A 15,056-nucleotide genomic window follows, 5' to 3' on the forward strand; every position below is an offset into this window, starting at 1 on the left:
ATTTTATATATTTTTTATAATTTTCATTCATTCAAGTTTTTATAAACTCTCCCAACATTCTTATAAACTCTTTCTTCACTCGAACACTTTTTAAAACTAAAACTTACTTTTATTGTAGACACAACCATAAGTATTAAAATAAACATTAAAATCAGAACACTCATCAGTGAAGATACGAGCTAAAACGTGATTGATGATGAAGATTAGCTGTGCAGTACTGAACAATGAAGGTGATGATGACAATGACATTAAAATCAGAACACTCATCAGTGAAGATACGAGCTAAAACGTGATTGATGATGAAGATTAGCTGTGCAGTACTGAACAATGAAGGTGATGATGACAATGAAGTAAATGTACTGCATAGCAAAGAAGAGCATTAGTACTCTTGGAAAAACACCACTTCAGTAGGTACTACGTCATATGGTGCAATATCTTCATCATCGTCGTCCTACGTAATAACTTTAATTTCAACCGATGGAGCTACCCAGGTTTTCTTCTTTTTGAGGGAGAGAAACATAGTGATCGGCAATTGCCTTTTCTTGCTCTTGTACTCATCAGTATATGGCAGCTTCTCCATGCAAGGACACACTCTTGAGGTTGAAACTCCTTTGAAATTTAACAAACCAGCCCTTGATGGCATTAAGTTTGGTTGGTATGGTGAAAGAAGTCATAGATTGTCCTAGTTCTGGGTCAGTGTCACCGTTATCCATAAACTTGCCTTACAGCTGCTTGGCCTCCTTGCATATGGTGTTGATAACCAGGGCATTTTTCTTCTTCCTACAGTTACTGATCCAAAGGGCTAATGCATACTCAATCCTTACAATACTGTAGCCTTGTTGTGGGAAGTTATCATCCCTTCCAATTTCTTGGTAAAAGTGGCATTTCCTGTTGCCCTTATATTCTTTCCATCCTTCTTGATATGGTGAATGTTAATATTCATTGATGCCATTATGGGGACCTACAGTATATCAGCACAGCTTCTCCCATTCTTTAGCCATGTCGAGGAGTTTCATCTTCTCTGCTATTTAAACATCTTTTTCTGAAGCTAGGGTTCACAACCAGAAGCCTTAGAAAGTGCAGGATGTTTGGCCGGAATTGTAGGGCTTGAAAGCAATTCCCAATTTTACACAAATATGCAAACCACCACCACAAATCAAAGATAAAGAGCAGTGTCGTGTACATATTAAATCATTTGGAAAAGTAAACTAAACATTCTATACTGAATGCTGCAGTTGACTTAAGTGATTCTACTGTTGTACACCCAATCAGGGCCAAGAATACTGAACAACGTGCTCTGGTTGGTCATGTCTCTTTTACTGACCAATAGTGTGCCATGTATATAATCCTTTGGTCAAATTGGACCACATCCCAATGCCTCCCGAGTTTCATTTTCCATAGAGTTACATGATTCTTTGTAATACCTACAGTACACTCGGATTTTCTTTTAACATTCTATTTACTGTAATTAAAAACTCAAGACAAAGACGACTGGCGAAATCTGACGTAGGCTCTTTGCCTCAATAGGCATAGGAGATGATGATGATGATTTACTGTAATGTTACATACCTGTAATGCAATACTGTACTTTGATGAATTCTTATTTATCAATTTATTTTATTAAATTTTAAGCCTGAAACTTACTATTTTTTACATAAAAGTAATCAAAATCATAAAAAATACTGTACATATCAGTCCACAGAATCCCACGATATACAGTATTACAGAATTAGCCAATTCAAGTTAAAAGAATGATTGGAAAGACGTGGCTATAGGAGAGATGCATAAACAGTTGTCGTCTACTTGAGCTGTATGCATGTGCTTGGGATACAGCTTCTGGACTTTGCTTATAAGCAAATGAAGAACCAAAAGGGACCCAGATTCTAAGTCTGAATCAAAAGCAACTCTCGAAAGATCAGATTAGAAGAAGAAAGGCCGAGGTTCCAGTGACTTACCACCCAAGTGGTAAGTCACAGGACAAAAAGAGGTGTCAAGAGTTTCCACCAGCTCTTGGGTAGAACGAGGAGGAAGAAAGGCAGGGCCATAAAAAGATGAAAAGGCATACAAATGATATGGATAAAGTCTGGAGCAGAACTAAGAGCAGTAGGGGTGAAGGGGCAGAGGAATACATTTTCAGTAACAGGTGAAAAAGCAGAAATGAATACAAGACATAGAATCTTTCCGGAAGTCATTCCTTGCAGCTTACACAAAGATTTATGGGTCTACCACTATCTCTAATAATGGAAACATCTGTCTTTTAAGATCTAGCTAAACTCAGAAAACTAAAAGACAATATTCTACAAAAGAGGAGCTTTCATGTCACCTTAATAGAGTGCACAACAGAAAATTGGGAGTTGACACCAACAGACACAAGAAATTTGAAAAGGTTTTGAATCTGGGGAATAGTAGATAAAAGAGACAGTGGGAATACCAAGGGCTTTGCTTACTACCACTATGTACTTAGCTCTGGTGTTAACTGTAGACAAGCCTTAGAAGGAAAGACCAAGTGAAGGTCCTGGCACCAATACACACTCACTATAATGGGGTCATGAAACTAAATCAGGGAGGAAATAATAAAATGCTTTAGTTAAATTACCTACCATTTTCTTGAGTATCTATGTTCAGTTGAAAATGTGCTCAAACCTCAGGGGTATTAGGAGGAGGTGACTGAGGGTGAGTAGAGGGAACAGGAAAGGATGGAGAAGTGAGGACACGAATTGAAGGGGAGGGAGATCAAACTTAAATTGAAGCTTGACCAACTGAAAGGCTAATAGAAGCTGTTCTAGCTCATTTTTTTCAAACCTTTAATGGGTTTCATCTCTCTCACCTATCCCTACATTCAACTAAGGAGAACATCTCAGTATCAGAAAGCCCATGACATTCCTTGAATTGATTCCCTCCAAGGGTACTATTGTGAATGCTTGTCAAAGCTGATTTCAAAAGACAGGCATTGCACTGAGCACCCCACACTAAACAATGGGGCCTTGATTTACAACAGAGATCCATTAATACACTGTGGTGTAAGTCAAATTTCGAGGAAAATCAGAGCATACCAAAATACAGCACTGAAGTAACCCCACCCAGGCCTAGTGCAGTGGTACTGTATAGTAAAGTCATAACCGAGGATATAAAAACACTTTATGACATGGATACATAACTACAGTACTAATAAAAATAGACATGGATATTAATAAACTGTAGAATCATACTGAAAAGTGAATAAAAAAATACAGAACTGGACTACAACTCCTTACCTTAATGAGAGACGCAAACATCCACATTACTTCTTCAGACAAAAGTCTTTGAAACCCAAAGATCTACTGTATCTCACTTTATGAGAATAAGAAGAGAATATACTGTACTGTACCTTGAAAATCTTAAAAATTGTAGCAACTGTAATAAGGTGGAATAATCAAACAAATAAAACAACAACTTGTGCTAAGTAGAACATGTGTTGATAGTGTGGTGAAAAGTTTCTGTTTTCAACATATGGGAGTGCTGTCTCTTGGTGGTGAAAATGAGGAATTGATTGTAGGAGTCAAAATCAAGGAAAAACTTTTGTCTTTCCCCTTTCTTGTCATACAAACTCATGTTTGAAGTATAAATTATGCAGGGAAACTTCAGTAAAATAATGCAGTTGTTTTTTTCTTGATGTTAGCAGCCAATACTGTATGCAACATTTAGAATTTACATGTTATTTACAACAATTATAGTACAGTACAGTACTGTACAGCATACAACGCCTGAGTTTTTGGTGTGTTAACAGTCAACATTTTCTTTTTACTTAACTATAATCCAAGAACATACTCTGCAACATTAGGTTCACATCAGGAAAAATTACTCATATAGGTAGAACTACAGTACATTTCCATTAGTTTGATGTGTGTAAGATGAAAAAATGGTTGACCAAACTAACCGATTCTTGACACCCAGAGGTTGTCTTCAGTTATAAACAAGTTCCAACTCATCTTAAATAGAATGCCAAGAAATTTCAACAATAACTTTCTGATTTAAGAACTTAATCTTCTCTTGAAGATCTACATTTCCATCTTAGTTCTATTTAAGTAGCCAATTATCATTATCATTATTGGTTAAATTATATCAGGGAAAGGCAGGATGTTAAAAGCCCAAGGGCTCCAACACGGAAAAATAGCCCAGTTAGGAAAGGAAATAAGAAAATATATTTACCGAATAATGAATATAAATGGATCTGTCATATATAAACTATGAAGAAAGACTTATGTCCGCCTGTTCAACATTTAAATATTCGCTGCATGTTTGAATTTCAGTAGTTCCATCAATTCAACTGCCTGATTAGGAAGTTCCTCCCTAAATTTGGTCACAGCTGGAATAAAACTTCTAGAATATTGTATAGTATCGAGCCTTTATGATGGAGAAGGTAAGGCTGTTAAAATCAACCTAGTACTTCGTACAGGATGGTTTAGTCAGGGAAGATATAAATGCAAAGGATGGTCAGAATTATGAAAAATCTTATGCGACATGCATAAAGAACTAACTGAATAATACCTAGATCAGAAATAAGAAATTTAATGCAACACAAGTTTTTGTCCAACAAATTAAGATGAGACTCAGCAGCTGATTTGAGATTATTATCATGAGCCATCTCCCATACTGGACTGAGATACAGAGGTAGATAATCTATGCTTCAATATTCTGTACTGTACAGTACACTAAGCCCTGTTGTTGTTTAAAATGTGGAGTATCAAATTTACAATGCAGATTTCATCTAAGTAATTCATAAATTCTACTGTACTGTGATTTGTTTTTCCCTTACACAGTAAATATTGCACAGTGGTAATTCAGTAATTGGGCTTCAAACATATCAGAAAGGCAATTGTATACTAAACATGCCATATTCAGTAGACATCCGTAATATTTATTGAATTTGCATTTTGCGCCCTTATCATGGTGTCTCGTCTATCACGATTGCTGCACTTCACAACGTTCTTGCTTCACCGATCAAAGCCCTCACTCCGTCTCAGTCTTGTTGTACTCCACCATACAGCAAACATGAGTTACATAATTTCTTCGGTCCATGTGTAATGCACCCATACAATTTTACCAGGGTCCCTAAGAAAGCTTCATTATTCTTCCAAATTACCTCTCAGCCCCAGACCATGATGCCTTTAAAAGCCAAAGTTTGTCTTGTACCCCCATGGTTAAATTTTCAATATGAATGAGAGTACTGTGTGGTACATCCAGAAGACTTAAATTCGTTCTGCCATAAGTGGAAGTACCTAGTGTAATGCTAAGAATATCACAATGGTTTGGGACAATGCCACAATCAAGATGGAGCATGCTTTGTTGATTGTTGATGTGGAATGAGGACCATCACCACCACAAAGGTGTTGCTCCTTTCATAGCTTCCTTCTGTTTTAGGATCGTTTCTATCGTAGACGGATTTCAGCCATATTCCTTCACGATCACACTTAACAGCATGCCAGCCTCGTATTTCTTGATTTTTTCCATATTCATCTCCATGGAAAGCATCATCCTCTTCTTTCCCTGGACATCAGCGACTTTCTTGGGACCCATAGCTAAAAATGTAACGTAATATCACACACGATACAGTAAAATTGTTACGAAAACGAAATCACAAACACTAAGTCAATGCATATGATACTGCTGCCGAAACTTAAAGAAATAGAAACGCCAACACGTAAATGCATGATGGGATACACTACAGTAGATGCTGACAAATAGGAGAGCAGGATCTTATGGAGATAACTAGCATTTGAGTAGGGAGATAACCAATGGAAGCGCGGGAGGATGGAAGCAAGTTTACGGGCTGGCGGTGCGTGAATTTTAAAATCAGTCTCGGACACGGCCGGGCTCTCGCTCCGTACCTCCTTTCGTTGTCCGAAAATTTTTTCGAGATGCAAGTCGTAAAGTTCTTCGCATATCGTTTTGCTGAGTGAAAATTTCATAAGCAGATTCTTTTGTGTCGAGAGGTTTGACTGTAATAGTTTATGGGGGGGAAGCAGCAAAAACTTGACAATGATGAAGTCATACTCTGGCAACCAAATCTTTTCCTAGGCTAAAGGAGGTCCAGAAGCCTTTTCCATGACAAGGATGGCCTTCAGGGGAAGTGGTTTCTCTTCTAAATATTTTTTAATACTGGACCAAATAAGTCGTTCATTCATTCTATGAAGAACCATCTTGTCAACCAAGACTTATTGCTTGACCTTCATTTCATATTCAGATAGTTTTTCTGGAGTTTTTCCTTTTTATTTAGGGAATTTTCACAATATCAGCATGCAATTTTTAAACCTTCCCACAAATTACTGCCTCAAAACACAATCACCTGCTTTCTTAAGACCTTCAATTAATGTATTCACTGAGAATGTACATAGAATTAAGTAAAATTCTACAGTAAAATTTAGCAGGGATTTGCACTAACAATTGCTACTGAGCGACTGATTTTTTCACCAATGAAAGTCCATAAGTGGGCTACACGCGATTAATCACGGGGCACACAAGTTCAACCACACCAGTTTAACATTGTACAACATACCAAAAAAAAATTTCTGCAGTCCAAACATGATGTATACTAAATCTAACATGTTTCAAAGGGTGTGTATACCAAGGTTTCACTGTACTAGAATGAATACAATTAAGTATCATCCTCCTAGGTAAACGACAAGGGTTTTTATTTGTACCGGAACAAACCTGCTTTCTCTCACTTGACTGACCCTGAAAGTAACAATTATCGGATGAATACCATCATTCCCTCCAAAAAAATGAGAGCAATTGCTATAAATCTCGTACTTTTAACAAAAGGCCTTCCCCTGCAACTATATTCTTTGTCTTCTTCTCATGGCAGAAAGGTCCAAGGAAGGGAATGGAGGAGGGAAGAAATTGGAGGAGTAGAAGAATAAAACTCTCCATCCCATTGTCAGATAATCTTCCTTTCTGTCACAGAGGAGTCATGGTCTGGGCATCTGAGAATGACAGATCTCCCTCTAAGGAGAAAACCACAAGAGTTTCCTCCATAAAAAAACAAAACCCTACACTGGGGTTTTGTTGTAAGGGGAGCACTAACACTCAATGACACACAGCAACACAGGGATCACCCTATGGGGAACGCTATGCCAGATGAATAATTTTCACTATCAGGAAAGCAGGTACGGGCAACAATGTACAAACCAGGTAATCCCCCCCCCCTCAAACAGAGGAGCCACCAAAAATTGGGACGATATAAGCTATCGAGAGTTCATAGTCTTCTTGATCGGAAGAATGCAAGCAACATTCCGAGGGGGTAAGGGATGCTTAGTCACCACGTCAAAAAGGTACTGTACGCAACAAATGGGGTTTTGAAGGCTGTATCCACTTAGGATCAAATTTCCCTTCACCACAAGCTTACCTTTCAGTGCATTTCCACTTACAAGCGAGAACGGTTAAAAAAAAAAATACATATCAGAAACGAATACAGTATAGGAAAAGATCCAACAATTAAGAGAGGAACGCGACGAAATACTGTATCTACCATAGCAAAAAGACAAAAATGGCTATTCTATCAGAGGTGGGTGGCCAGGGATTTCACCTTGCATTCCTGTTGTTAACCAAAGTGCCTGGTTAACGATTCAACGGCTGTTTCAGCGATGCCAGAGACATGTCCTATTACAAAGAACGAAAGTTTTGCTATAACAATCAAACTACAGTTCTACAAAAGAACAATTGCAGAATAAAAGTTTTTGGACTATAAGCACTACTTTGAACTTCTAGTTTGCTCACGGACATCATAGTTCATACGTGTAAATGTTTTGAAAGTCTGTACTCAAAGAGTAAGACAACTTTAGAAAATACTTAAGAGGATGGCAAAAGAAAGCAAACATCACAAAACAATAATGTCTTTATTTAAATATGACAATATAAAAGTGCTTTGAGAGCTAAAACAATGAGATTACAAATCCTTCGATTCCAACCATAGCAAATCGAGGAACATTACTATTAGTATGGCACCCAAACCTTGATCACTTCCAGGTTTTGTCATTTTGGAATGCAATTTGACTAAAAATCAATACTGGGGTTTCCTTAATAAATAGGGAATATAATTTTATATCACCAAGTATACATAACCTTAAAATAATACAATATCACATGACCACAGCAAATACTGTATGAAGTCAAATTTGGCCATCTCTTTGAAAAGACTGTCTTATACATACTTCCAACATAATAAAAACACCCAAAACTTTGGCAAGATCATAGAAACTTGTTTAAAGAATCTAGATATACAGTTCATCACCGTAAAAATCTTAAAAATATGAGCATTTACATAAAAAAAATTAAATAGAATGGACACCCAAGTCTCCTACTGTCCTGCAATTTTAAAGAAGATTGCATTGCAGATAAACACAGTCCCAAATCTCACAACACATGAATATCAACCTTTACAAAAATTCACAATCAATTCAATACTTACCAAAAACAATGATTAAAAAGCCTCTTGATTATAGTGTTATATGTACAACATGACTTAGAAAACTCTGGCACTAAAGAAGAAATGCCATCCAGTCACACAAGTTGCAGGTGCTAAGCACATTGGTTCCTTGGGTATCGGTGGTCGGAGTAAAGGACATTTTACCCATGCATGTCTGGCTATGTTGGGACACTGTATTCTCCAAACTTGACTTTACCTACAAGAACAGAAACATGAAAAAACTTTGAACGTTATTCATCCATAGTACATGAAGCTATGAATGAAAATTTTCATTTTGTTTAAATTCATGCTTAATTCAAAAAGTTAAGGTTACAGAATCTAATTGCATAAAATAATCTCAATTTGAAAATCTTTCAATATTAATTGATAAAATCATATATTTAACTTTTCAAAATATTTCACATATATATTGCTGATGCATATTAATTATACCAACCTATTCAATATAATTTGCAGACCCTTAAAGCAAATTACACCAAAACTTAGCAACAAACTCCAATCAAGATGAAAATGCTGAGATTTTACATAAGACACGACAAACCAGCTATAAGATCTAATTTAATATGGACCAACTTTTACCCCTGCAACTTTTGAACTTGAGTTAGATTTCAACTGAAAGTATTAATGCTTACTGTGCTAAGTGTTACATTGGCTCCTTGCAATGCTAAACCACAACTGCATGTGAGTACACTTGACCCAGCTGCTGACGTAGATTTTAAAGTGGGGTTTAAAGAGGTATTGCTTCCCCCCGCAGCAGACTCTTTCAAAACTTGAACCTGAGGAATATAAAATTTATAGCACTTTAAAATCAAATGATGCACTGTATCTGAAGTAAATCTCTCCCCATAATCATTTAATATTTGCTTCTTCCCACAAGAGGATGGTGCTCAATATGCCCTTGCAGATCATTATTACTGAAGATGGTATTGTTTTTTCCTTACTACAATGAACCCTAGCTGTTTAATATATTTCATGTAATCCTAGTTAGCTTAATAGTGTACAGTATAGTAATTACTTTATATTGCTTGTTTTCATATTCAGACATTCTAGTCAATGCTGCTTCATAAGAATATTCATAGTTATTTCTATACTGTACTGTATTACATTAAAAACTTTTAAGGTCAAAGAAAATCATATCTTGAAATTCTAAATATGTTATTTTCATTAGTAAAATAAATTTTTGAATATACTTACCCGGTGATCATATAGCTGTCAGCTCTGCTGCCCGACAGAAAAACCTAAGGACAAAATACGCCAGCGATCGCTATACAGGTGGGGGTGTACATCAACAGCGCCATCTGTCGAGCAGGTACTCAAGTACTCCATGTCAACACAGAATCAATTTTCTCCTCTGCCCACTGGGTCTCTATTGGGGAGGAAGGGAGGGTCCTTTAATTTATGATCACCGGGTAAGTATATTCAAAAATTTATTTTACTAATGAAAATAACATTTTTCAATATTAAACTTAGCCGGTGATCATATAGCTGATTCCCACCCAGGGGGGTGGGTAGAGACCAGCATTATGTGTTACATTAAGAGCTAAGTATTTTGTATTTCATTTTAGCAGTTATTCAAAATAACAAACATAAAATCAATAAGTACCTGGTAAGGAAGTCGACTTGAACAATTACTCTGCCTTTTTAAGTACGTCTTCCTTACTGAGCCTCGCGATCCTCATAGGATGCTGAGCGACTCCTAGGAGCTGAAGTATGAAGGGTTGCAACCCATACTAAAGGACCTCATCAAAACCTCTAATCTAGGCGCTTCTCAAGAAATGACTTTGACCACCCGCCAAATCAAGTAGGATGCGAAAGGCTTCTTAGCCTTCCGGACAACCCAAAAACAATAATAAAACATTTCAAGAGAAAGATTAAAAAGGTTATGGAATTAGGGAATTGTAGTGGTTGAGCCCTCACCCACTACTGCACTCGTTGCTACGAATGGTCCCAGAGTGTAGCAGTTCTCGTAAAGAGACTGGACATTCTTAAGATAGAAAGACGCGAACACTGATTTGCTTTTCCAATAGGTTGCGTCGATTATACTTTGCAGAGATCTATTTTGTTTAAAGGCCACGGAAGTTGCGACAGCTCTAACTTCGTGTGTCCTTACCTTCAGCAAAGCTTGGTCTTCCTCATTCAGATGGGAATGAGCTTCTCGTAATAACAGTCTGATAAAATAGGATAAAGCATTCTTTGACATAGGCAAAGATGGATTCTTAACTGAACACCATAAAGCTTCAGACGGGCCTCATAAAGGTTTTTAAATAGAACTCAAGAGCTCTTACAGGACATAAGACTCTTTCTAGTTCATTTCCAACCATGCGATAAGTTTGGAATATCGAACGATATTGGTCAAGGCCGAGAAGGCAGCTCGTGTTTGGCTAGAAAACCAAGTTGTAGAACATGTAGCCGTTTCGGATGAGAATCCGATGTTCTTGCTGAAGGCATGAATCTCACTGACTCTTTTAGCTGTGGCTAAGCATATCAGGAAAAGAGTCTTTAAGGTGAGATCTTTCAGGGAGGCTGATTGTTGCGGTTCGAACCTGTCTGACATAAGGAATCTTAGTACCACGTCTAAATTCCAACCAGGTGTAACCAAACGACGCTCCTTCGTGGTCTCAAAAGACTTAAGGAGGTCCTGTAGATCTTTATTGTTGGAAAGATCTAAGCCTCTGTGACGGAAGACTGATGCCAACATGCTTCTGTAACCCTTGATAGTGGGAGCTGAAAGAGATCGTTCTTTCCTCAGATATAAGAGAAAGTCAGCTATTTGAGTTACAGAGGTACTGGTCGAGGATACGGATACTGACTTGCACCAGTTTCGGAAGATTTCCCACTTCGATTGGTAGACTCTAAGGGTGGATGTTCTCCTTGCTCTAGCAATCGCTCTGGCTGCCTCCTTCGAAAAGTCTCTAGCTCTCGAGAGTCTTTCGATAGTCTGAAGGCAGTCAGACGAAGAGCGTGGAGGCCTTGGTGTACCTTCTTTACGCGTGGCTGACGTAGAAGGTCCACCCTTAGGGGAAGATTTCTGGGAACGTCTACTAGCCATCGAAGTACCTCGGTGAGCCATTCTCTCGCGGGCCAGAGGGAAGCAACTAGCGTCAACCTTGTCCCTTCGTGAGAGGCGAACTTCTGCAGTACCTTGTTGACAATCTTGAACGGAGGGAATGCATATAGATCTAGATGTGACCAATCTAGTAGAAAGGCATCTATATGAACTGCTGCTGGGTCCGGGATTGGTGAGCAAAATATTGGGAGCCTCTTGGTCATCGAGGTTGCGAAGAGATCTATGGTTGGCTGGCCCCAGGTGGCCCAAAGTCTCTTGCATACATCCTTGTGGAGGGTCCATTCTGTTGGAATTATTTGTCCCTTCCGACTGAGACAATCTGCCATGACATTCAAGTTGCCTTGGATGAACCTCGTTACTATTGAAATGTCTAGACCTTTTGACCAGGTGAGGAGGTCCCTTGCGATCTCGTACAATGTCAGAGAGTAGGTCCCTCCTTGCTTGGAGATGTACGCCAAAGCCGTGGTGTTGTCCGAGTTCACCTCCACCACTTTGCCTTGAAGGAGAGACCTGAAGCTTTTCCAGGTCAGACGTACTGCCAGTAGCTCCTTGCAGTTGAAATGCATTGTCCTTTGACTCGAGTTCCATAATCCCGAGCATTCCCTACCGTCTAATGTCGCACCCCAGCCTACGTCCGATGCGTCCGAGAAGAGAACGTGGTTGGTAGTCTGAACAGTCAGGGGAAGACCCTCTCTAAGGTTAATATAGTCCTTTCACCAAGTCAGACAAGACTTTAACTTTCCGGAAACTGGGATCGAGACCGCTTCTAGCATCTTGTCCTTTTTCCAGTGAAAAGCTAGATGGTATAGAAGAGGACGGAGGTGTAGTCTTCCTAGTGACACAAATTGATCCACGGATGACAGTGTCCCTACCAGATTCATCCACAGCCTGACTGGGCAGCGTTCCTTCTTCAGCATCTTCTGGATGGATAGCAGGGCTGGGGGCTGATCGTCTTGTTCAGCAACGTCCTCATCAGAGGGTTCCTCATCCGAAACTGATGAGGAAACGGCAACGGAGTGGGCAACGTCTGACTCGCTGAATCCGGTCGCACTGGTGGATGCGTGACGGAGCCGGACGCAATATCATGGCACTGCTGCACAGTCTGTGAACTGTCAACAACCATGGGTGCGCGAGGAAGTACAGCGTCAACCCGAAACTGTCTAGACTGCTGGGTTGTGCAGTCAACACCCTACCGGGTTGCTGAGGTTGACGCACTGCGTCACAACAAGTCACCTCTGCTGGTTGTTGAACGTCTTCCTAGTGACACACTGAACGTCAACAACCACCTCCGAGCGTCGCTTAACGTCAACGTGCGACTGGCAACCCACACTGGGTCGCATCGGTGGAGGAACCACCTCAACTGGCAGACGCGAGTAGGATACCTCAGCGCAACAGGGCGCACAACCAACCGGTTGGAAGGTTGTTGGCCAGAAGGTTCTTCTCCGCATTTAAGTCCTCTATCAAGGACACAAGCTTGGACTGCATGTCTTGCAGCAAAGCCCATTAAGGGTCTACGGGAGCAGGTGTGGCAACAGACGGGGTTAGCGACTGAGGCGGAACCATTTACCATCCCTGGAAGCCTTGTTATGTGTGACATAATAGTACAGCAAAACTTCAAAGGCTCGACAAAAGTTGAGAAGTTGACCTGTAAACAACTTGGAGCGCCTCCTGGCTAGGCGCCAGGGCAAGTCTACCAGAATTGAGAAGTCTATTTGGGCAGAGGCATGAACTTCCAAGCCGAGAACTTCTCTCGTGTCCTATCAGACTCTCAGAATAAAAGAAGGGAAATCAAAGGCTGTATCCCTAAAACTCCTCCTGGTGCAAAAACCAGTCGCCTAGCCAACGTAACGCTCTCTAGGAGAGCGAGAGAGCACTAGCTTAACAACAACGGCTTCGAAGTAGCTAGGCCTAGTGTAAGTTCTGACGTTTAGGCGAACGAGGAGCAGCAGTTACAAGATCCGGACGAAGATCCTTAAAAAATCATCATGATTTAATTAAAGTCCATAGGAGGCTAAGCAGCTTAAGGCTCCTCTCCAAATGACAGAGTCCTCAAAGGAATATCAGTAGGAGGGAGAACAGCACTTTCTCATCTACAGGAACCTTGTCCGATAAAAGCTAGGTTATCTCAGTGAGTCTCTCACTGGTGCATTAGTAGCAGACCAGAAGGCAACGTCATGTAACTGCTTGACAGTCTGTGAACTGTCAACAACTGAACTGTCAACCACAACAGGTGCGTGAGGACATACAGCACTGGTGCATTAGTAGCAGACCAGAAGGCAACGTCATGTAGCTGCTTGATAGACTGTTAACTGTCAACAACTGAACTGTCAACCACAACAGGAGCGTGAGGACATACAGTGTTCACTCGAGACTGCTTTGACTGTCTATACTGAGCAGTCAAAACAACTCTAGAATGCGGAGGTTGACGCACAGCGTCAAAACAAAGCAACTTAACTCCACCCTCCTGTTGTTGTGGTAACTCGCGAACGTCAACGGAGGGTAGCGTGCGTCTGTGAACGTCAACGTGCGGCTGGCAGGGTACACTGCGCATGGGTGGTGGAACTCTCACAGGCGGAGTGCGTGAGCAAGTAGCGTCAGCGTCTACTGTACGCACAACCTTGGTTGGTTGTAGGCTAACGGGTGCAGCGTCAACCTTCTCCGCACGATACTCCTGCATAAAAGATGCTAACTGTGTCTGCATAGACTGTAGCAAAGACCACTTAGGGTCTACAGTAGCAGGTGCGGCAACAGACGGTGTTACTGCCTGTTGCGGTACCGCTTTGCCTCTCTTAGGAGGTGAGCAGTCGTCGGAAGACTGCAGCGAGTCCGAACTGACCCAGTGGCTACAACTGGGCCGTTGGACTTGCGCGGAAGGGACTGACTTGCGCTTAATAAGCTGCGAGACCTTGGTCCATGGTTTCTTACGAGAAACCTCTTCCGCAGACGAGAAGTAAATGGGCTCTCTCGTCTTTGTGTGGGTGGGGCGATCTTGGGTAGATACGCCCGAAACCACGGAGGGAAAACGTCTGTTCGTTGATCAAGGCCTGACGAACCCATAAGTCGTTCGACATTACTTCTCCCCTGGGCTTGGGAGCTTGCAAGAGGTCCCGGACTAGGTGAACGACAGGCACGAACAGACGAACCCTCGGACGCAACACTGTAACACTTTGCGCATATCACTTTATCACTTCGATTTTCTGTTTTGCACTTATTTCACTGAAATCGAAACTTTTACTGATTTCTACCTGAAACACGCAATTCTACCCTTCATTAAAAGGTAGTACAGTAATTGCGAAAACAGTCGTATAATGCAGCTCATTAATACTAGCAAAAACAGAAAACATATAAAGATAAAGAATTCAGTGGCTGGGAAAGAGACTAAACACTAGTTCAATTAAACTACGTTTACAATCTCTCACCGCACATAGCCTGGGGACAAGAATAAAACCCTAGAAACGTTTTACCTTCTTCCCCGTACAGCGACTAGGGAGGAGAGTAACACGAGAACAACGTTACCCGCTTGAA

At 40.5% G+C, this 15,056-nt stretch overlaps 1 protein-coding gene across 1 annotated transcript in view; it reads right to left on the bottom strand.

The window, feature by feature from the left end:
- Positions 1 to 7,860: 7,860 nt before the first annotated feature.
- The window catches only part of LOC137627794 (RPA-interacting protein A-like), a 79,325-nt gene continuing 72,129 nt past the window's right edge, over positions 7,861 to 15,056 (bottom strand). Inside the window, 2 exon segments of the mRNA XM_068359150.1 lie at positions 7,861 to 8,660; positions 9,097 to 9,240. Coding sequence (XP_068215251.1) covers positions 8,517 to 8,660; positions 9,097 to 9,240 — 288 coding nt within the window. The 3' untranslated portion in view covers positions 7,861 to 8,516.

Source organism: Palaemon carinicauda, chromosome 35, assembly GCF_036898095.1.
Source record: "Palaemon carinicauda isolate YSFRI2023 chromosome 35, ASM3689809v2, whole genome shotgun sequence".
NCBI classification, from domain to species: Eukaryota; Metazoa; Arthropoda; class Malacostraca; order Decapoda; family Palaemonidae; genus Palaemon; species Palaemon carinicauda.